This window comes from Bombus vosnesenskii, unplaced genomic scaffold, assembly GCF_011952255.1.
Source record: "Bombus vosnesenskii isolate JDL3184/JDL3185 unplaced genomic scaffold, Bvos_JDL3184-5_v1.1 scf7180000013351, whole genome shotgun sequence".
NCBI classification, from domain to species: domain Eukaryota; kingdom Metazoa; phylum Arthropoda; class Insecta; order Hymenoptera; family Apidae; genus Bombus; species Bombus vosnesenskii.
This window is the reverse complement of record NW_022882987.1, coordinates 2,172,508-2,197,160: the sequence shown is the minus strand read 5'-3', so window position 1 is coordinate 2,197,160 and position 24,653 is coordinate 2,172,508. Positions and strand designations below refer to the sequence as shown.

At 42.9% G+C, this 24,653-nt stretch overlaps 1 protein-coding gene across 4 annotated transcripts in view; it reads right to left on the bottom strand.

The window, feature by feature from the left end:
- LOC117236609 (homeobox protein homothorax) overlaps positions 1-24,653 on the bottom strand; it is a 503,579-nt gene that overhangs the window by 124,219 nt on the left and 354,707 nt on the right. For all 4 annotated transcript variants that reach the window (XM_033499701.1, XM_033499700.1, XM_033499704.1 and 1 more), the window contains one exon: positions 684-760. In XM_033499701.1, coding sequence (XP_033355592.1) covers positions 684-760 — 77 coding nt within the window. The remainder of the gene's footprint in view (positions 1-683; positions 761-24,653) is intronic.

The window sequence follows — 24,653 nt, the reverse complement described above, 5'->3', positions numbered from 1 at the left end:
TGTTTGACTAGCTTAACCGACGAACTTAATGCGATTCAGATTTTATGGATAACATCGATGTCGTAACCAGGCAAGAGGAAAAAGAAATTTGTGTTTCAATGAGGCTAAGATTGAGAAAGTGTCTCTGGTTGGAAAACGAAATATTAACTGTCTGTGAAAGACTGTAATTCATGTAATCGATTTATGTATACCTATTGAGTTGTTCGAACAATTCATAGCGTGTTTGACACCAGTCGAAGTATTCTATTTAGTATTTGATTAAAAAGAAGTTCCTAATTGTATTGATACTAAAAGAGACTAAAATGAAATATCTGTATCCGATTAATAATAAAGTTTCGTCTCCTTTACGATAAACTGATGAAGATTAAAATATTGAATCTGAATGGAATGTTGAATTTCATTCACAGGATGTAACAAATCGCGCTGCCATTTATTCAGGCTCCTATAAAACTCTTTTAATTGTCAGAAATAAAATACTCTAAGAACTTAATGAAACTCGAGTAAAATCTCTAAAGTGAAGTAAGAAAAAAAGGGATGAAAACCTTTTCGAGAAAAATTCGTTGAAAAAGAATCATTGAAGAAAAATGAAGATTATATATTTATGTAATAAGACTAAATTTTCACATATTTCGCTACGAGTTCTTCGAACAGTTTAACGTAATAAATTTTCTCGTGGCACTCACCAGTTGTTAACTTGGAGAATAGTCAACCCCGTGTCCTGAGCCAGTTGCTTCTTCTGGTCTTCCGAAGGGTACGGATGCTACAACAAAAAGATACGAACGAACTTAATAACTTTCTTCCTCTAGAAATCTAATTACCACGTACATTTTACAAAATATCATAATCACATGCTATCTGCGACTAACTCAGCGAATCTTCCCCTTCGATGGTAATACTCGAAAACATTTCTAGCCAATGTTACATCTTCCTTACTATACGCGAGAGTAGTCGAGGCGAGCCAGTCGCAACTTACGCGTTATTTACGACGACACAGCGTCGAAGCGAGGGCAAAGCCCGGGTCGTTCCGCGTTCCCCGGCAGTCTATGCTTTTAAACAATTTATCGAGTGATTTATCGCGTAACAGGTAAGTGCACAGAGCGCATAGATGGCACGGGGGACTTTTATCTGCGCGACGGCAGTCGCATTACTGGGCATCGCGTCGTCTGGACGCACCTGCGAAATGCTATATGCTATATTTATTGCTGGGCAACAACGACAATAAAAAAAAAGAGAGAGAAGAAGAAAAAAGAGAAAAAGTAAGAGAAGAGTGGTAGAAAAAAAAGGTCGTCCCTCTATAACGGAGCAACAAGCGTTTTATCGTGTTGTGTCGATGCAGATGCACGCACGACGATCAGTCCTTCGATGCTCGTATTGGCTTTCAGGGAAGACAGAGTTTACGAGAGGCCATTCAAGATATACGGGAGAAAGGTCAATGGTGGAGGGACACGTTCTGGATAGGCGGTTTACAAGATAATCTCTGTGTCGCGAATTATTGAAGGAAATCGACGGATCCGCGGCGATAAAGCCCTCGGAAACGACAGCTTTACATGACCAAGCTGGATTTAGTGGTCGCAAGAAAGGTCGTAGCAACTTCGTTGCTGGTTGCACGCTATGTCGTTGTAAATTATTCTCTTGTTGCGTTTTAACGTTACCCTTTTGCAGAAACTTGTTTCCTAACGGCACATGGACGATGTTAACTTTGCGAGCTATAACTTTGTTGCTAAAATGATTCCCCAACGAGGCGCGCCTGTAATTATGGTTTTACGTCGGTCGTACAAAAATTGTTGATTAAATGGAACATGTTGCAAGATTAAATATTTACGATTAAAGCGCCGAGACTTAAAACGTTAATGCTTAATAAAGCGAATGGAATTTTACTCCATGTGAAGTTCGTTTTATATCATCGCAAACTTTTCCATACATTCCGGCAACTTTCCTATTTTTAATACTTTTAATAATAAAACATTTAAAAAGTTATTCGTTTCTGTAACGAAATTTAGAGGATGATTATCGATTACCGATTATCGATTTCGAAAATTAAAAAATATAAACTAAGGTGAAACTACAGTATTTACTTGGTTTTATTTGTATCTTAGACAGTATTTAAGAGTTAACTACGTCAAAGTCATAATATAATTCTAATTTGTCGAAATAAAATTACACGTATATAAACGCCACTTTAAAATTCCATCAGGATACATTCAGATTCTCGCTTGCCGTACCGAAAAAATGATTCACTGTGACACAAGTGGCGAAGGGAGCTCGCCATTGGCAAGAGCTCAAAGGCGCGGCGGCGAAAGCGGAGCTAGATGCATAAATGATGCACTCCTCGGTTATTCCATCGGTCTTGCTGCGCGAGTCCATAAATTCGTGTATAAATCTCATCGTTCTCCAAGCGAAGTTACTGCTCGCATTAATTTCGCACTTGCGGCAACACCAACCGCTTCGATGCACGCCGAGCAACAGGAAGACGAACGACACGTGCCCGAACCTACGCGCGTTACAACGAAAACATTCACGCGAAATGTCTTGGTTCGTAAACGGTGTTAATCCCTGAAAAATATAATCTGTGAAAATTTGAAATTTAAAGGTGCGTCTTGATTCAAATCTTTCTTTCTTGAGTATTTTAAACATAATAAAAACAGTACGATCACTGATCAAGAAAAAGTGAAAATAAATTACCATCTATAAGTACCTAGATACATTAATTTTGTTAAAATGTACAATTTTATTGGTTTATATTACTTATTAAAAGACGGAGCAGTTATATTCCCTCTTTTTGCTATTATGTTTATGTTTTTTATATATCATTATTCGAAATATCAGCATTCTTTATAGTAATTTAAAAGAAACTTAATTGTACGATTTATAATTTCGAAATCAAGCCAATTAACACCAAGAAATAATTTTATTGCCATAAACAGAATAAGGATCAATATTATTCTACATTCTTATAGCTATGATTTTGTAACTGAATAACATCCTGTCAAAGATAAACAAGCTTCCGAACACTATTAAACGATATCATACGTAATTTATGGATGTTACAAATAACTGAATCAATTTTACACAAAACTAAAATGCTAGCTGAATGGCCTGTCAGAGCATAGAATCATATCCTGCATTATGAAGAAAAAAGAACGCACGCGATCCGCGGATAATCACATTAATTACATCACGAGCTACACGAAACGCTCGTCCCCCGGGGACAATGCGTCGTGCATCTTAATTTTCATCTCTTGTATTAATTCCCACCGCGATATTAAAGTCGTCACTGAACAAACAAATCGAGGTTACCATGGATCCATTTATCATAGGAAGCATGGAACTCGTACGAATGTCGAACTTACGTACGTACATTGCTAGCCCTGTAGATATATCATGTCGCATTTTCACATCAGCAACTTTGTAGTTCTACTCTCATCTAAAACTACCATTCTCAGATTTCTGGCATATGTTCTTGAGAATCTTTAGGAGATTCGAAGTATCTTTCGTCGTAGCTTCACTCATGTTCAAGTCATTCTCCTCATGAAACCTCATTCTTTCAAGCGCTTTAGTGTTATCGTCCTTCTTTCTGATGCCATTGTTGCTTGTTCTTATTTAGGGTATGTATTCTTCGTGTTCCTCGTATCTTCTCACATTCTTTTTTTTTTATTTCTTTGAGTCTTTTTACTGCCTTTCCGCTTCTTTTATGGAGTTATTGCATAGTTTTTCTATCCTTTCATTTTCCGCATCTTATCACGATCTCGTTTCTTTATTTCATTACCAGACTCTTTTTATCGATGTAACTTTCTTCTATGTCGTTACACCGCTAGTGTTTCTCCACGCATTCCTTAAGTGCTGAATTCTCTTTTTCTGATACTCTTGTATTACTTTTTCTCTTTTACCTCGTGATTCTCTCGCACTAAAATTTTTATGATCAAGGTATTTTATTTCCATGCTTCCAGTCAACAACGAAGAACATCTAATAAAACGCCTACTCGACAATGCTACTGTCAAAGGTTTTCGATTTTTTTTCACCTCTTCATCCCCCTTTTTCATGTACCTTCGACATCCCCTCGTCCACCTCACGATCATTTCTTAATCGGGGAACGTTCAACCGGAGGAATGAGAAGTGTCTGCAAGATTCATTCAATTCGCGGAGTGTTACCTGTAACTTTCTCGCGGTAATACTTTTAGCGAGTCAAAGTTGTGCATCGTCACGGGTGGCCCCAGCGGGGGTGGGGCGACCCTCCTGGAAAAGCATCGGCGGCGGTACGGAGGAGGGAGGAGGGTGGGCAGGCCAGAACGGACCGCCGCGAGCACTTAAGACTATTGTTTTCAATGTAATTGGATAGCTGCTGCCTTCTCTCTTTCCCTCTTTGTCCCTTTTACTTCCGCCTGCCTTCCGTTCCGGCAGCTACCACGATCCCAGACGAGGGTGGAAAGCAGTCAGCCAGCCGGTCCCCATGTAGCTTCAACAATTATCTTGATTGTTTTATGCATACACCAACGAGGCGGACGCGACTTTGGCCAATAGGAGGGGAGAGACGGTCCTTGGATTTTGCGAACGAAACACGATCCAGTTGAAACTCCTTCGGACTTTTCCGCTTGTTCCTGCCTTTCTCGGTTAATGATAAATCTGTCGCCAGCCAATTTTTCTCCTTATTGTTTCGTCAAGGACAAAAGTGGTTTCGGTTACATTTCTCTGAACATCAGTTACTGACGCGAATTTATTTCAAAAAGCTGTGTTAATAATACACAGACGAAGGAATTAAATGTTTCTAGATTACTTGCTTTAAATCATTCCTTTATACCTTTCAAGGATTATTTAACATTTCTCAGTTTGAAAATAAATATAACAACTGCCCGAAGAATTCAGAATGAAAGTAGAAATATACAATCACAAAATACGTGAATCTATAATAGAAAATTTCTTCAAACGAAATTTTAAATCCTCGTCTGTTGATACTTTCGATAGCTCGTCTGCTCACGACAAGCAAAACACGTTCGCTGTAACTTCCCACTGATTTGCACCCTCGTATTACATTCCTCGTTATATTCCTCGCTTCCTACATAACAAAATTCGTATCCATAATTTTCCATCAAAGTTTCTTTCTCCCTTCGAGTCCCAAACTCGTCACGACTTGCCTTCCCAAAATAATTGGCGTCTCTCAATCCTTCGCTCTTTATTTAGCCATGATCAATCCTCGTCGAATACGCAGCTACGTCTCAATCGACCCTCTCGCGGCTGTATACCGTCGGTATGACGTTACCGCCGCAAATGGAGAGAACGCTAGGTAGCCAGGCAAGATCCGATAGAAACTCCACGGGCAGACAATGCTCTGGGCCGATTTAATTAGGATAAGAATCGCTTGGATCGCGTATACACGGCCGCACAATGGGCTTTCACGGAGGGGATGAGGGAGGAGAGCGGTTCGAGCGGAGAGGAGAGTCGAAGCCACGCTTCTGTTGCATGTATACTATGGCTCGCCTCCAAGAAACATGATATACAACGGGGTAGAGGAATTGGCGGCGGGCTTACAGCGGTTTCCAAAAATACCGCAGGCTTCGGGAAAAAGTAACGAGCAAAGGGGGGAGGTTAACCAGGGGGGTACGAGGGGCCGGGAACGTAATACCGCGAGCGCCACGTGCTAATTATGTAAAAATATGATGCGGTTCGGTCGCTTGCGGTGCAGCCGCGGGCTTTTATGCGCAGCCGGATCCGCTCGCGCGTTCGTGCGCGCTACCATCGGGTTTGGCATCGGCTCGTGGGGCCCAATATTCTCGTCGAATTTAGTGTTTGCGCGACCTGGTGGTGAATTACGGGCGACAGTGTCGCCGTGCAAAATCGGGCCTGATTTAGTCGACCACCATATTCCACCATACTTACGCGATTATCGCACGAGAAAACGATCGGAACCGCGTTGATTAGAGTAGATAACGTTGGATCGGTATGCGCGTTAAATGAAGCATGGGCAAGAATTAATAAAGAGTTTGGAAATTTAAAAGGAATATTCCTACAATTTTTCTTAGCTTAATCCGCAACTGATATGATGAGGTTCGCATTGCTGATAAATTAGCAAGTAATGATTATAGAAGTCATTTATAAGAAGGTAGCAGTTGTCCTTGTATTACGAGTATATCAACTAATAGAAGTACAATAGATATTGAAAAAAATGAAAAATCCGGAAGGAAATATGTTATATTTGTCAATGATTTTAATCTGTACCACACCAGTTGATGATTGACACATGAAGAGTATTACAAATATTATCTACGTGACCTTAATTCTGTAACTTGAAGCTCTCTAACTATAACGTGTTTCTTTTAGTGACGTCTAAATTACATATACGAAATTTCCAAACTTACAGCTCGCTAGACGACTGTCAGATAGATTAAATAGGTTTGCACGAAACGCGAGAAAGAAAATAGAGGTCAGAATAGTGGCCGTTTCAAGCGTAGAATCAGAACTGGTAGAAGAAAGAGACACGCGGAATTGTCGAAGCGGATGACTCGAGTCGGCAGCCAAACAAGCGATAAAATGAAAATGAGCGATAAAAAGACAATATGAAAACCATTTGTGCTCCCGGTCGACTCGGGTTGGGGTAGAAACGAGCGAGGCGGAAGCCCGGCTAAGTGTGTAAATGAGTCCGTAGTTTAGCCCGATTGCCTCGAGACGACCCCTTTTCGTGGTACGCTAACCTCATCGCACGGGCTGCTACCTTGATAGCGGAGACGTAGCTGAAATAACCACGGCCCTTTCGTGGAACGAACTACTCTGCAAGACAATTCTCGAGGCAATGAGATCGTTCGTGACCCAAATTCAAATCAGTACAAACTCGCAAGCTGGTGAAGTATCTTTTCTAAGGAGTTCCAACCTCTTAGCGTATCCACAGGTGTGTGTGTGGTACCAGCGTTCGATATTCAGAATTCAACTGCGATGATTTGGAATAAAAATGAAATTCGGTGGAGAATCGGTATCACGCGCTTTCCTTGAGGATGATCAATTAACGCAAGAAACGCATCGGGAGAATTTAACGTCGTGGCAAACCGATTCCACGTCAAATTAATTGAAGGATTACACCGAAAGATTACTGAAAGAATGATACGCCCACTTCTACCTCGAGATATACGGAATCGAAAAACGTAAAAAGAAGAAAACTAATTTCACTGTCTATTAATATTCAATGTACGCGCATTAGCATCGCGCAATGTTTCAACTTGTAACCTGTTCTCGAGCGCGAATAGCCAGGCTACAGACGATAAATCATAGGAAAGCGAGAAGCAAGCCGAGCCCGTTATTAATCGTCCTCGATAAGCAACCGACCGACTGGTTTCCGCAGAATTGCCAAAGTCTGGCCGATGATAACGACGACGACATCCCCGGCCCCCAGAATGGCCGAGCCACATCTTGCACCCTGATCGGACCAATTGCGCACGTATCCTCGTTACGATCAAACGAGACGATACAGTAACCGGTTGTCACGAAGAAGCCGCTGTCCTCCCCCGGATTCGTCGTCCACCCTTGACTACGCTATCCACGTAACGCCCGACGATCGACGATCTCGCTACGTCGCCGCGAGCACGATAATTTGCTGGCTCTCGATGCTGCGTCAGGTCGCCGATGTCGAATGGGCGGACTTTCACGTCCGACCAACCCGTTTCCTGATCCTCTTCTCTCTTTCCATCCGCGTGTCCTTCGTTCGAAACTCGGGTTTCCCCTCGATAACCGCGGCGCTGAATGACACGTCGATGACGATCGCTGCTGACTCCGACTAACGAGCGGGGCGTTGGGGGCGTGGGAGCAGAGATCGCGCCCCGTCATCACGCGCCTCGGTTTCACCCTTCTAGTACCCGTAGATCTCGCGGCAAAAGTGTTACGCGTTGGAGCAAGGATTCTGCGAAGCTTCGTAATTTTTCGAAGGCTTGGGTTTGATTTTACAAAGGTTAAAAACATTTTTCGGTACATAGCTATGGAATTGTGCTACCGTTGGGATCGTTGACGAATGTATAGCACTCGTAGATTTAGTGAGTGGTAAATGGCAACTATTGTAAAGAGGAAAAGAATTGCCTAATGTTGTTTCCTCTCTTCCTTTTCACTGGGTGTCAGATGATGGTATAAAATTCTATTTTTATACGCGAAATTTTTGGCCAATAACAAGAAATAAATTTGGCCAATTCTACGAGAAGTAACCAATCGAATTCCATCTATAAAATTTTCTTCCAACTCTGCACAACATTTTCATAGAATGGCGTGGTATGTTCATAACTTGAAACTTGTATACGTGAACAGTTTAACTCGTTTATTCGACACTCGCGATGAAATCAATTATCTTAACTTTTAATAACCGTTTTTCCGAGGGTAAAAAGAACCCGGCAGTAAAGCTGCCATGGTCGAGCAATTTGAAAGCAGAGGGTCGGTCTTTGCTGATGCGAGAAGCGGGACGAGCGAATGGCGCGCGAAGGAAAAGGACCAGAGAACCGGAGGACGAAATCGGCGACGTCAGCGCGTCAGTCATCCCTAATACCTTCATTCCGACTGTCTCCTTCCATCGGTGGATAGCTATATAAGGCATTTCCATGAGCGAGCATAACTTCGTTACCGTCTCGGGGGTTATTCAATTTCGGCGTTAAAATCCTCTAATGTGCCGTTATTGCAAGCGGGCTGAGAGCGAAGAGTAGCGCGGAGGTAATGGCTGGCGCACGTCGAAAGGACTTCCACGGGATTTCCTTTAAGAGGAGAGGATCGTCTACGCGAAAATTCGTGAGCCGGTTGGATATTATGGAAACCGGGGCCCGACGATGAAACTCGGCCAAGACCTCGGCAATCGGTAGGAGGACCAGGATAAAAGACAGAATCGAGAGAACTGTAATACGCTTCTTGATCGATGATTCTCTGATTTTGCCGGAGATATAACGTGTCTGCTTGAACGTTCGAAACGTCAGTTACAGTTAAATGCGACAATTATGACAAATGAAACTAGAATGACGAATGTCCATTTTTATTATTCGGCATATGCTTCTCGTTCATATGTATTAAGGCACATTCTATCTTTATACATAACGCGATAATCGGTACAAATTATCAATGTAACGACTGAATTCTGAATTCTGAATTCTGTGCAAGACACTGATTTAAGTATTTGTATAAGCTATCTGTAGACGTTACAGGATAAACGTCATAAGTTAGGAATTATATATTATCTCTAAACAGTTATGTAAACTTCACTGAAAAATGTTTGGACAAATTAGATACAAAACCCAAAGAAGTTTATACGTATATAAAACGTCTGAGAAAAAATTTGAAATCTGGTATCGATAAATATAATATAGAGAATTTAAAGAATCGAACATCAGAATTGGTTAAAAGAACGATGCGAGGATGCAATGCGAGGATATAAGTGGGAAGAAATGTGTAATCTTAATAACGATAAATTCACTTTGAATATTTTCCATAATTTCGCGTATGATGTGCACTCTGTGCATGATAGCGCTTTTAAATTTCCCATATATGGATAAAATACATATTACCATAATCCTATCATTTCTCGATCACAGTCTGTCAAACAGTCGTGTAACGTGGTGACACGACTTTACAGAACATCCGCGAAGCTCGTTACCTGCACGCATTCCAGTGTACGCGAGCGTTAGTAGATCGAACCGTGATGTTTGAACATTGAATGTAGAAACTCGGTTTTGCAACGATCGGAACGCGCTGTCAATGCGACGTTTGGCCGTCAGGGATGCACGATACTGATTAGAATCGGAGATGGGGAACGCATTCTCCGAGCGACGAGCCGTGCACCGAACGAAGACGCGCCATGTCCCCTTTCGGTGTAATTACAGACGAAATACAATGGAATGTATGGAGGTATGCGCGAGGACGCGCCTGCTGGCTATTCGTGGCAAGCTCTGAACGATACGAGATAAGCCAAGCCCAAAGATGGTATGCCGCCGCGATGTTGACCCCCGTTGGAACATCACGACGACGGGAACCGAGCAAACGTGGAGCTCCATCTGCCAGATAGATATCGTCGGCGAATCTGCCTCGTCATTGCGGCGGCCGCGCTTGCTTGCGTTCGATAATCAGCTATTCCGGTATGCTGCATACCGGGCTCGACGGCGTGAAAAATTCCCGGACCACTGACTTCGCTCTTTCTTATGATTTTTCGTGATCGTCGATAACGTGCACCATGAATATTAATAGAAACGTATATGTGTAGTTTTCGTTGATAACTGTACTTGTATCTTTCTAACGACGAAGGATTAAAAAATTTTGTAAAACGTAGTCTTTGTATTGTATGTTTCATAGATACCAAGGAAACAAATATATAAAGACCGCTAATGAAAAACACGTTATTCCTTTCCTTCTACAGGAGAAGATCACGTCTAAGAAAAATGCAGCTTGGAAATTTTAGGAACTGTTGCTTATCGATTACTACAAGGTTTATCTCATACTGACTTACATTATTATACTTAGAGCGTGTCAATTATCCAACGAATTTTAACTAACATTTCTAGTCCTATCACACCTAAGCCTGAATCTTCCATTAATCAATATTATTCATTCTTATATTATTCATTCTTATGTTAACATCCTACAATACACCATAAAGCATAACACCTTTTAGACTTTTAATCGATCTGATCCTCCTATAAAAACAGATCTTCCTCAACGAAAAATTCCTAAAATCACATAAAAGGTATCTTTAACGTCTCACAACACACCCTAACACTTACTCGAACCACCTGATCCTCCTGCAAAAACAGATCGCCCTCAGCCGAAAGCCACCGAGCTCCAATCTTCCCGGAACACTACATAACTTATTGTTAGCTTCTTAGAGGTCAAAGAGCAGGATTCGGCAGGGTGGCCGAGGAATCGATGCGAATTGGTACGGCGACCTGCAGGGCGTGGTCGAAGCGGGTCTCTGTGACACGGCCACCTCAATCACCGTGTAACGCCCAGGCCTGTCATTATCACGCGACCCTGTCTACCATGGGGTCCATTCGCGCGCGTACACAACTGAGGAACATTGAGCGTGTCTGCGTTGCGTTTCCCCTGGACCGAATGAAGTGCACGTGCGTTCCAAGTCTCCCACGATCGTGTTTCGTCAAGAACAAGCACGAAGGGTGCGTAAAGGAGGAACCCTGAAACGTGGCGGCTAGACACACCTACCTCATTGTGTCGTTCGAGGTAGCGTTAGCCTCGAGATCGAGGTAGTTCAATCGTCGCGACAACCGATGACCGTTGACCCAAGCTACTGACCCGGCTTTGTCTCCCAATTTCATTGATTAGGCCGCGTCCCGCGCCCTAAGGATCGTCTAGAGGCCGTATCGAACTGATTGGACCGTGCTAATGAAACGTCTGACGGCTACTCCGGACTAATCTCCACCGAAGAGGGACCACTGGTTGCGATTAACTGACCGGTTAATAGTCCGAGGAAAGTGCACACCTGCGATTTCGTTATGGCGTTGTTTTCAGAGAACTTCGCTGATGGAACGTCGGGCGCTTGATTATTTTGCTGAAGTTACGCAAGGAAGTTGTTTTCGTAGGATATCGTCAATAAAAACGTTTGGAAGAAGGTGATATATGTTGCAATAATATTATTAGAGAGTAGATTTTGTAAAGAAATTGGAGAATATTCTGAAGAAAGATGGTTAGGTCCATGGATAAATATATAAGTCCCAAGTGGTATATGTTACTTTATGAGTATAAAAAGAGCAAGGTTCTTTAAGAGCCATTATAATTATCGAGACAAATGTGGCTGATATTAAAATGACAGAACTAACATTTATTCAATTCAGCTTTTTGTCTTATGAACCCTTCTTTTAGACAATTCCTCAATTAGTCCCACTGGAAAAGAGTAAAAAATATATTAATAGTGATTTAATCGAAAAATTCTTCGTAAAATTCTATGGAGAACAGACGTTCAGTAAATTACATAGTCCATAACATACACGAGAGTGTTAATTACCGTTACATCCTCGGATTTGAAAGAAAACAATCATCACAACGATATGTACGTCGAAAATTATAAAACTTCACAAAACGAGTTCTAATAATGCATTTAGGGCCGAAGCGTAGGCTGTGCACCGGGCCGACATTTAACTATTCAAGGCAGACCAAAAAGTCGAGGTCTCCGAGGTGCTCGAAAGGTACAACGTCATCGACGCAACACTGACAGAGTCCTGTTTTCCTGGGTAAGGGCTGCACCGGGCCTTTTTTCCTCGCCACGTCAATCGGAACCGTAGAGAGCTCAGACCTCGTGACTTGTGGGAATCAGGATAATTATAACGTTTCCGTTCGGTTTAGACGCGACTTTGGGGTGAGAGGACGGAGCCGTAATAACGTAGCCTCCTCCTCTTCAAAGGGGCCCCCGGGCGGCAATTCCACGCTCATGCTCGCGCCGCTACCCGGCAATCATCCCCAGTCAGTCTTTCAGTCAGTTTCGTTGCTATTTAATTATCCATTTAAACCGTATAATCTTCTGCTACGGGGCACCGCGCGATTCTCACTCGTGCCTCGCTCTCGATTCAGACAACGACAATCAGAAGAAGAAGAGCGAACAGGGGAAAATCGGGCGAGATATCGAGAGACTGTGCGATGCAGATCGAATATGTGGATACGAGAGAGCGTCGGCGTAACGTGGGATCTCTCGCGTACACAAGCACCGATGGACAGGCGTTGGTACATCGATATCGACTTGAAACTAAGTCGAGATAAGGATGGCAAGCAACTTTGTTGCGAAATAACCGTTTCTAGGTCGTGACTATGCGATACGTCGTCGTTTTCGCAAGGCTGATTTATGGCGCCTCCGGTTCGAACTGTTTTTTAACGATTAGTTCGCCAATAAGCAACGTTTTACCAGTGTCACCAGATAGAGCGTGTATATCTAGTAGAATATCTCAAGGACGCTAGTGCTGCTTTGTTGATAAAGATAAAGTTTCTGAAGAAGTGAGTGGAAAGTAGAATTATATCTAAAATTTCCATAACTTCCATTCCTTTCGTATCTATGCGTTTCTTAGATCAGGCATGCTGTTTTTTTAATTGTTGATAAGTTTCTTGAATTTCGAGGAAAATATGGAAGGACTAAAACAAGGGTGTAATAGGAATATAAATATTCAAGGACAGCAACATAGTTAGTAGTCGATTATCTATATGAATTAATCTGCTGGAACCTTCGGAATTTCAAATTCGTTATCCAAAAATATACCATACTAAATAGCAACAATTAAAGCTATCTCGCGGAAAATTTTACAAACTTCAATGTCAGCAGATAGAATATGTCCATCGAGTAGAAGGCTTCAAGAACGTCAGTGTTATCTTCTCAGCAATGATAAAGAACATCGAAAGAAATAAACAGGAAAAAAGAATTTGCCAGTGATGGTTACAGATGTCGTATATTTTTGCAGTTTTTCGAGATGTTTTCTACGCTTTCTGGTGGAAGAAAGGAAGAAGTAATTGGATTGCACGGCAACAGGAAGCGTGGGAGTTCGGCGTATATACGCGTGGAGGCTGGCATAGCGCGGGAATGGTCGTCCTCGTCGTTACCGGTATCGGTAACAAGGATACGCTTCGCGGCGAGTGCCATTTCGTTCGAAGGTTTACTGTCCGGGCCAACGTTCGACGCGGTTGCGAGATAAAGAGGGAGGGAGATTAGAATCGACGCGATCCGCGAGAGCGTTTCGCTCTTCTCCAACCCTCTGTCCAAGCGCGGAGCAGCGAACGCCATGCTCTGAGATCGTAATTTAGATGATTATACGATACCTCCGCTATTTACGCCGTTACCAGGGCCCGGCGAAAAATGGCAGAAATTACGGGCGGAGAAACAACCGCCCCGCACGACGGAATATCCGCGCGCCGATAAATTACGGGAACGTATCCAAACACGGGCCAAACTTCTATCGAATTACCATCTGTTGGGATAACGAGGATCGTCGTTTCTACCTCCCCATCGACGATGTTCTGAGAAAAATTGTGCAACCTTCACGAATCCTGTTGCGTGAATTTAACCTCGTTGTACACCATATTTTCGATCCTGTGGATGTTATCGTGATAAAAATGTTGTCCTAAAGCGCCAAGTTACTTGAGTCGTTCATAGGACGAAACTGTTAACTCCACTATATGAAACTTCGGAACTTTAGTGCAACTTGATTGATCTTTATGTTTACTAAGTATTACAATTTCATCGATTTTCTTTAATTTTTGTTTTGTGCAATAATCGATTTGTCGAATAACCGGCTCGATCGAAGATCAGAGAAGAAAGATACAGCGAATCATATTTTCCATTATTCAATTTTCTGAGGTTCTTCCTTCCTCCTTCTATTTTTTCTTTTATCTTTCTTATTCCTTTTCTCTCATGGAGAAATGTAATTCCTGGAGAATAATGCAATTGCAACTAGCACAACCGCTAACGAAACAAACAACAGAACCATTTCAAACAAATTTTCAAGAACAAAAGAGTTTGCGAAACAACGGACGATGATAGCAGAAATTGGCCCTTCGTCACTCGGCGTGTCGGCTATGCATAGATTCCGGAAAAACACATTCCCGGTCGGCACGATCTCACCCTCTCTCGCCCTAACTTCGGCGCAGGGCGCGTATAAACGAAATAGCTGTTAGGTGATATTGGAATACGGCGTGTTGTGGGAGCATCGATATATATTTCCGGTGTTCCCCGTTGTTCTGAGCGATCCGTGCTCGTAGCTGGATCGCCCGGTTGCTTGCACTCTAGCGAGGAAACGCTGGCGAGGGTAGTTGAGAGGAAGGGGCAGACCCTTCCACGTTTAGTGTCAATTTATTCGGGATTCCCGAGATTCCCGAGGCTTTGCCGAGCGCGATCAGCCCCGCCCGTTTGCATAATATTGTATTTATTTCGTCTTGTAACCCCGTGCAGGGCAACCAACCCCTTTCCGCCGACAGCCCTTCGTAGGGGTGACTTCGTTTAGTCGTCGAGCTCCGCGCGAATGGCCTCATATACGCGAGCTTGAAATGGGCTATACGGGTTACAAGGAGATCCACGAACCTCCACCTCTCGTTCCTTCCTTTTTTCTTCTTCTTTTCGGTATCCTCTTTTGACGTGTACCGCTACCCTCCTTCCTCTGTTAGCTCGTGTTCGCCGAAACGATTTGCCCCGCCATGTAATGGCCGATCGCGAACGAGATTTTCATTTTCCACCGTGATCCCTTACTGCTACGGGCGAACAAGGTTTCCATGCATTTTTGAAGCCTCTCGATGACGAACTAAATTCCCAATCGTCTTAAATATAGCTATAGAATGTAAAATCCATGCACGATCGTGTGTTTCTTCGACAAGTAAAAAAAATGAATTTGTCGGTATATTTAAAACTTCTAGGTTCCATTTTTCTTGATAGATGGACATTTACTATCGCCGATTACCTCCATGAATCAGCCTGTTAGAATTTTTGTGATTTGAATGCTTTGCAAAAAGATATATAAAGGCGAAAAAAGTAATCTAGTCGAAGTGCCTGAGGTCAGTGAATATAAGTACATTAATTATAACGGAATATATAACAGTAAAGAATATTACTTGCCTAATGAATATTTGACTTCCGTCGACAACCATGAACCACGAAATGTGTCAACCAGCTAACATAATCCTCTCTGACAAATTACCTAACTCCGAGCTTCATGCTTTATCGTTTGATCCTTCGTCATGGACAGATAGAGACGTTACAACCATTCGTAAGGGGAGAGACGTGGAGGGTGAGGAATCGAGGACGAGATCGTAGAAGAATGAAGGAAGGAGAAAAAGGAGGAAAGAGAGCGAGGAGTAAAAGAAAAAATTGCTCGGCCATGCAACCTATGAAGCGGCGCGCGGTTAAATATTCAAATTAATACGGCACGTTCACGATACGACCGATAGCGGACCGTCCGACTTTAGCGATTCGGCTTATCGGCCCTCGGCCCGCTCCTCGCGATGGATGCGAATGTTTGCGTGCTTATTCATGAAAGGAAAGAGCGATAACGGCCGCCTCCTGTCATTCTTTATCGCTGGAGCCACGCTGTTACCTCGGCTTCAATAATTCCGGCCGGCTGTCGTGCCCGGCAACATTAACATTGTCAGGTAGGTGTTTTCTCAAGTACGTTTTCAACGTTCCGCTACGTCATCGGGATCGTGGCCTGCCTGGCACTCCGCGAGCCTAACCCGCCTCGAGAGGAGAAAAATTGCGCGCACGATGGCTGCTTGTCGTTTCGTAACCACCTTCGGAAAAATTCTCCGACCATTGCGAACGCACTTCGATCTGATCTTTGATCCTTCAGCTATATTGTCCGATCGATCGGTTACGTCACCTTTGCGCTTTCGTATTTTGAAACGTTGCTGTTGGACGACCGATTCTTTGTGTGAATTTTTCATTCGTGATACGTGAATGCAATAGATAGAATAAAATTTGTTCAAGATACAATTGCGGTCAAAAGAGAGTTTAGAAACCAAGAAGTATATAAAGTAGTACAATTACATGAAACGGATTTATTTCTAATAACAACAATAAATAGATATCATATGTACAACAAAACAGACGACTGCAATTATCAATATGGTAAAAAATTTTTAGGATAAAAGTTACTAAAGCTCATTGTGTATCAATATTAAAATATGCGCCGCTGTATTTATACGCATTCTCATGTATATACTATCTATACCAAATAAGATAAATAAAGAGCACAAAACTGATCAAGGAAACCAATACTTCGCAACATTATTTCAGAGTTAACACAATAAACGAGACATACAATTCACAAATAATTTCAATACCATATCTCCATCGCATATCTCGCTTTCAGAAATACGTGTTCTAAATTTCACCTCCAGAACATCAACATGGAAAATTACTGCGAAATCCATCAAAGTCTGGCATTACAACACCATCGAAAACACGCTCATGATTCGACCATGATGAACGCGGTGTCGTGATCGAGGAACAGAAATAAAAAAAGTCGGAAACGGGGAGGAAAGAAATGGGTGGGAATGAAAACGCGCGATCATAAAATACAATATTCATAATGAGGACCGTTGGATGGTCAAAAGCGTGCATCGGATTCGCGTACGTTGGATCGCGGGGACGGCGGGCGGCGGCGCATCGATAACCCGCGCGCGTCGAAGAGTTTGAGTGATTGACGCGATCGGATGGAACAGATCGTGATGCGCGCACGAGAAAAGTGTTGACCGCTCGTTCCGGGCGAACATACGTGCGCCGCTCGACCCATTGACAGCTGCATAACGCTTTCAAACAAATAGGAACAAATTCCTACGTTCCCGTTGGCCACGGCGCGAGCACGCGCGCACACCGCTCACCGTCGTTCTCTTTTGTGCGCGGAATGCATTTTTAAAGCTAGCCCCCGTGCCCGGCAATAAATATCGGCCAACGAGCACTTCCGTGCCCATCAACAAAACCCGCGCTTTTTTTAAGATATTTATAGTACACGCATATGTATGCGAACTGTTTGCCCTAGTAATATTTGCCCGGATTTGAAGGAATGTTTTTGGTGCAGGAAATTAATCTTGTTGCGAGAAGATGGTTATTTGTATATCGTTGTATGTTTGTTAACGTTCAACGGAATACTAATAGTTTAAGGCAGAATAATTCCTGGTTCAAGTTAAAGATATTATATGGTTTGTCGAGATCGGCTCGTATACTGCCAACAACTTTCAAAATCACTTTGGTATTTAATTACATATTGCGTTTCAATGCGAAAGAAGTTTTAATGTAGAAATTCAAATATGAAAAAATAAAATCAAGTAGAATATTCTGTAGTTGTACCTACGTATGGATATGTTCACCTTGTTACTGCGAAACAAATGAAAATCAGCCGCGAATTCGCAAACACACACTAATCTATTTGAATACAAGCATATGCACAACATATAATAATAGGCAAATTATCATAAAGACAACGATGTCGAATATCTCGGAAATGAATCATTTCAAAGAAACTGAAAGGAGAAAGTGGTCGAAAATTAGAGAGGCAAGAGCAAAGAGTAACATCGTGTAGCTCGTCGACAATCAATAAAATTGAGTCACAAACAGGCATTCTGGTAAGCTTTCGCGCAGAACTCTCTGCGAGAGAAGTCTCCCTCGATACGTTATTGCCACCATATCGATGATAATAAACGGCAAGTGGCAATAATTTAAACTATAACAGCGGCAATGATGGTCAGTGGAGGCGAATTAAAATATTTAAGGAGCGGCACGTTAAGGGAAATCGGAGCTCGGCGAAACACTGTCGAGACTTCATAACGCGGACAATTAAACGCTTTCGACGACTACAACGCGTGCACAGGCGGAATATAAAAACGACAGTTCATTCGATTTTACGAACTGGCCGTGGCGGCACGTTTCACACACGGGCCGGCTCTCCACTCTTACGTACTATGCACGACCCTGGACCATCCCAACCGCTCGTTTTCAGTGCGATAATCACGCGTTTATCGGCATTCCGTCTCGCGAATATCTCGACAAACTTTCGCGAGGATCGTTTTTATTTTATTTTTCGAGATTGTGATCGGATAACTTCGTACTCTCCTGCTATGCCAAAGTCTTTAAACATAATCAGAGTTCCTAAATAATTCTGAATATGTAATTACTCGAAATGATAATCTTTCTGTATTCGACGAATAAAAATTTGTATGAAAGGCAATAATTTGTATTCCTTAATTGAATGTAACCAAATTTCTTAAATGTTTGAAACGTAATAACCGTTTAATGGATTTATTGTATCATAATTGCTTCGTTTCTACCAAAAATAAATTATAAAATATTTGTGTTTGAAAGAATTGAAATCGACGCATTCCAAATTCATTTACCTTTATCATCTTTTCATTTCATAAACCTCTGTTATCGAAATCTCCGTGTAAAGGTGACGTGGTTAACAGGTTGAAATTACACGGAAATTCGCAGGGTATAATACTACCAGTAATTAACCAACTAACGCGTATCATATCACCGTGATTCTCACGGATGTTACAATTTTTTGCTACTTGGATCACTATGCCCGGGGCGTGTAACTAGCATGCATGTCAGCGTCTGGTTCGACGCCGGGTTGTAGCCGCGCGAACCGACGCTCTATGAAGATCTCGAGGCGTCGCCCGAGGCACTGACAATCACCTGTCCGGTACCTGGCTCGCGTTGCATCCAGCGTCGGAGCGAATTGCAAGCCGCACAGGTGCACGCTTGGCTACCTGGTAGGATGGATCAATTGCCCGGGACTCGTATAACTCTACGACTCAGCCGGAAGTTGCCATCTGTTGCCATCTGGCTAGAGATACGATGATCGTCTCCATAGAAAATTTAATAGAAGAAAAATTCTGAGATCCTGAAGATTTAATTCGTTACCGACTATTATGTTTCCTCGGTCGATGTGAAACTGAAAGGATCGATTCTTACGATACGATCATCAATACGAACGAAAAAAGAGAAAAGAAAAACAAAATTTAAAAACAGAGGATGGGATATTAAATGGTATCGAGACAAGCTAATGAAGGATTTGATGGCGAACGGAAGTTTGGTAGAGGCTGTTTCCCGCGCAACAATCCTCCATCGTCCTGATCGAGATATTCTCTTGTATCGCGGACGACGTCGATATAAAAGCAGTAAGGCGTTGTCTGGGATCGTCCAGAGGATAGCTTAATTACTTGCGATCCATAATTCAAACGTCCTTAGAGCATCGCGGGATGCGCTATACCGAGTAATGATTATCGCTGGCCAAGTAGCTGACACGCGGACGCCGCGTTTGGATCGATCGATCATCTTGTCTTATCGACGAACGGCCGAGTAATTACTAAAAACAGAGTACGAGAGCGGTCGATTATCGTGGCTCGAAAGAACCGGCCAATCTCGAGAGCCTTCCACCACGGCTTCCTGTTATCTGATGCGACGCTTAATGCGCCAACGAATGTGGTACACAACGCGCGAGCCAATCGATAGGGCTTTTTCAATTATTCATTGTTCTAGCGATCCTCCTTTTTTCTATTCGAACAAATTACTTCATGCGACAGTATTGTAATTTGTATTTCGCAATTCCATTTTTATTTTTTTGTACTTGTTTTTATGCAAAATATGTGTTGCGTACGATGGAAAATTTGGCTGTTTTTATGATGACTAGAAACCAAGAAATTTGATAGAAGATTATAATATGTTCAATAATTTACGTAGATGTATTTAATCGTACAAGACTGCTGTTTCAGTTGTTTCATCTTCATTCGCGATAATCGAGATTCCCCATTAGAGCAGCGAATAGCAAACTACCATGTATTTTCCACCTTTCCACCATCCATCAGTAGCGATACTCTTGCGACGACATTGATAATTAGTATGACAATTTTTATTCCATTTAATTTTTTTAATAAAAGATAGGAAAACGGATCCTTCCTATTGGATACTGTGTAAATAATAACTCACTACATTCGATGTTTTCCTTTGCAAAATTTTTCCAAATTTCTCCAAAAGCTCAACTGCAAAAATGTATCTACTACAATTTCTCGTGAATTGTGTCAAAAAATTCTCGGTCTACAAGGCTTAAAATTACAAAGAATCTCTCCTTTTAACAAACCATGGGGAGACTGAAGAATTTCACCACACATATTCGAACTGAAATCGAACAAAACCAGAACGTGCACATCACGATCACGCAATCGGGCAGAATCGCGTCAGGGTAGGAGAAGAACAAAAGGGAGGAAGAGAGTACCCGAAGCGTAAAAGGAAGTCGATTATTTCGTGGCACGCACCGGTCAATGTTCCGGCTAATTAAGTTTGCGAAATTTCTCTGTTGAAATTCGCGTGATTCGTGATCGGATCCAACAACGATGGAGGACGGGCTCTCGCTCCACGAGAAGCGGCGTCATCGTGGGCGATACAGCCGGCAAAAAAACCGCCCCGTTGACGGCGTCATTATCGTTATTTAATATCCTGGTCATTAGCGCGTCCCGTCGTGCCACTCAAGAGTGTTGTTTATGTACTCGTGCCGGCTTTCAGGCCGTGCCGCAGCCTCGCGGGACGATCGGTTCGCGTGCTTTTTGCACGCGAGTGCGCGCGACGCCAGCGAGCTTTGAAGTCTCTGTTTCGAGCGGATGAACAGCGTGACCGCCTCTGCCGCGCCGGTTAAATAGCGCGACGCGACTCCACGATGGTTTAATTATCCTCGTCCGGGATCGGCGCGGTTCCGCCGGGGGATGGTTTCACGAGAACCGCCGGTTATATATCGAGCAGCGGTATGTCGGCCGGCAATCGTTAAGCTCGAAAAGAAGCGATCGCTACGACCTGGCTACGATGCCCGGGGAGAGGAAGGTGGGCGTCTGGTATTGGATTTAAGCGAGCAAAAACAGTCGTTGGAAAAAGCGATCGCGCTACATGGACAGAGTAATAAGGGGTAGAGCGATATCGTCGCATCGCATACGTGGAACGTTCCGAGAATAGCGATCCTCTCTACCAGAAAGGTGCTCCCACGCTGTTTTTCGTGAGACGAAAATTGTACTCTTGATCATTGGCGGTTCGATAGTTGGACTGTCATATGGGAAACAGATGAGTCTCTTGCGATGAAATCGATGAAAGAAGGGTTAATTTTGAAAGTGGTGAGATTTTGTAAGGATTATTTGTGAAACGGGAATTGTTAATCCATTGTTATATACTTATATACTTCTTAATAAAATACGTAGTTGGTGTATACGATAGATAAAATACATTTCCTTTTTTCTTTCACGAATTTACAGCGGAACTCCGTATTCAATTCTTTAAATCGAATTTAGTTGCTGTCTAGTCGAATAAACTGCTGATTGAATTCACTAGTCTGGACATAAGCTTCTATTGCACGAACGAACATTCATAGGTAATGGAGAAAATCAGTGAAATCCTATTATATGAATTGCATGCCCCTTGATAAATTCGAAAGTTCAAATTCTTAAGTCCTATTGTACTCTTGGCAAAGAGAGGAGAAAATATAAAAATGTAGGGAAGATTGTTTAAGATACCAAATCAGTGAAGTTCGATATCTACAATCTTAGTACACGACAACAACTCTGTTTCATCAAAGTCCGTGAAACCGACTACCCCTATCATGAGCACTAATTTCGCGCGAGCGAAGAATTCATAAGGCAATTTGCCATATGGCAGCGGGGAACAGCGCGAAGAAGAGGTCGACGGGAGGTAGGTGACCGCGGGAGCGGAGATTGACAGCCGGATATTTTTATGCGAAGCCCCATTCGATAATCCGCGAGTTGTTTTATGGCTGCCGCCCGCGGTGACGTTACGCGTAATGCATGAATTTCCACTGTCCCTTGGCACGACGTATTCACCGCGTTCCTCCATCTCGTGAATGCACACGCGTGTCGATAATGCGTGCATTCGCACACACGTGGCCGCGTCGAAAAGCCACGACGATCGACCAATCGACAGAAGAGTGCACGCGATTCGCGAAAATTTAGCACCGCGCTAACCGTGCGTTCCCATTTCGCCTTCTCTTTTCCAGTAACGCAGCAATTTCTCTCTCGCGCTCGTTCTCTCTTTCTCTCGCTTTCTCTCGCTTTTTATCGGCCAGGTTATTGACAGATGATGCTTTTGCCCGATCGCGATACACGCGTTCTCCGACCTCTCAGCGGTTTACCGCGCCGTGGTCATAAACACCGACAACACCCCTTTTGAAATGGCCTCGCGTGATCCCTCGAGATATTTATAAGCTAATAATAATTGCCAACAAATTCGAGCCACCGCGATCGCCCAGGGATTTTTCGTACCCGAGAAAGAGCACGCTGAATTTTCCTCTCGTGAGTTTAGCATTACGTACCTCAAAATTGAGGTTAACAACGTGGTGAACAAGGCGTATGAGACTAAACGGCCGCTGCAGTGAAAAATTGTTATTAAGGTTATTGAACTTTACCTGCCATTTATCACAGTCGAATAAAATCTAGAGAGTTTTGTAAAAGGCCAAGTGTAATTGTTTAATATCCGCTTTGACACTTCTAAACGTTGCCTTCTCAGCAAACGATAAAGGGGAATGTTTGTTGAACTTTGCCATTATTTATCTCATATAAATAAATCTTGTACAAAAATACGTGTAATTGCGAATTAATAAAAGATGTGATTACTATTCCATTTGGTACTTCTAAACGTTTCCTCTTCGGCAAACGACAAAAAGAAATAAACACGTCGAAATTCAGCAATCGGAAAGAACGCGATATTTGGTTAACTTCAACATCAAGTATTTTCTTACCTAATACATACAATACAGTCGCCGTAAACTGTCAGTTTAACCTAATACTTTCCGAAACCTTGGCGCATACGAAAACGCAATTTCCTAAAAACCATCCTAACAATGAAGAAAAGGAACATATATTTCAGAGTCAAATTCACTCACACTCACCCCCGCGCCGACATCGAAAGAAAGCGACGGCGGACCGCGGCGTCGCGATGGCGACAACAAAGGACGGAAGAACAGAGACACGGGGAATCGTAGCGAGCGGCGAGAGCGAGCTTTGATTCGGTTAAGCGAACCGCCGCGACTCCACGCAAGCGGCCCACACCGAGTACCCCACCGATATGGCTGGTTATGCAAACAAGACGGACGCAAGGTAGACAGAATCGCGCGGAGTCGCGTTACCATTATTTATCTCCCTGCGGGGCCGGAAAGAAGGGTATCCCGAGCTAACACGTATCCTCCGGCCAACAAAGACCCCCACGCAGAAATTTGCATAGAACCGCGGACGTTTTACGCGCGTACCTTCACCCCCGGTGGGAGCGAGCGAGCTTGATGAAGATCGGATTCGAACGGCGTAACTCACGAGACGCGTTCCACGGCGACGAAGAAGACTCTGTCGCGTGGGAAAGCACGAAAACGCGGCAGAAGAGGAGAGAATCGTGTTCAGCGAGATTTCTTGGTCGTTAGTATTCGAAGGCTAAGAGCTATTTCACGCGACGTACAATACTTGTACGATGCATATCGATTGCATATCATCACTAGACTGCGCATTTTTGCGCAGATTCATATTCCTGAGGATATAATTGAGAAAGTATAACCTCGATGGAAAATTGTTTTATCTATCGAGTATTATAGAAAGAACTATAATTTGGATATTTTATATATACGTTTTCATATTAAATGCATTTTGTATAATTTTACATTGTCAAGTTTTATATGAATACATCAAAATCTGCAGCCTACGTGCTTGCATGTGGCAGCGTTCAAATGGCGATTCTATAACAGGATTCGAGGATCGTAGGATTCGAGAATTTCATAAATTCTAATTCTACATGTCTATAGTTTCTATAATACGTTCGAAAAGTCAGAATTGTATGAAAGTAGATCGTTTAACGTGGACGACTAAAAATCACGAACGAAACGAACGTTTCTTTTTCCGCCGCCGAAAGGAGGGAGTAATTTTAATTAACTCGATGAATAGGAGACACGATAGAATTTATTAAAACTCGGTGTTTTTACCGGGCAACCGATGGGGACAGGGTACGCAATTGTGTGTACAGGCTGGTAATTCCTGGACCTTTGTCGGTGCTCTAAGATACGCTGGCGCGCGTCGCTCGCCGCTCGATTTATAGACGCGCAGCTGGATAAAGAAATTCGTGGGCAGCAGGTGCTCGCTAGGGGGACGTTTATTTAAGCCTATGTCGGGAGCAACGTGATGCTCGTGCGCCAGTCACGCTGGAACC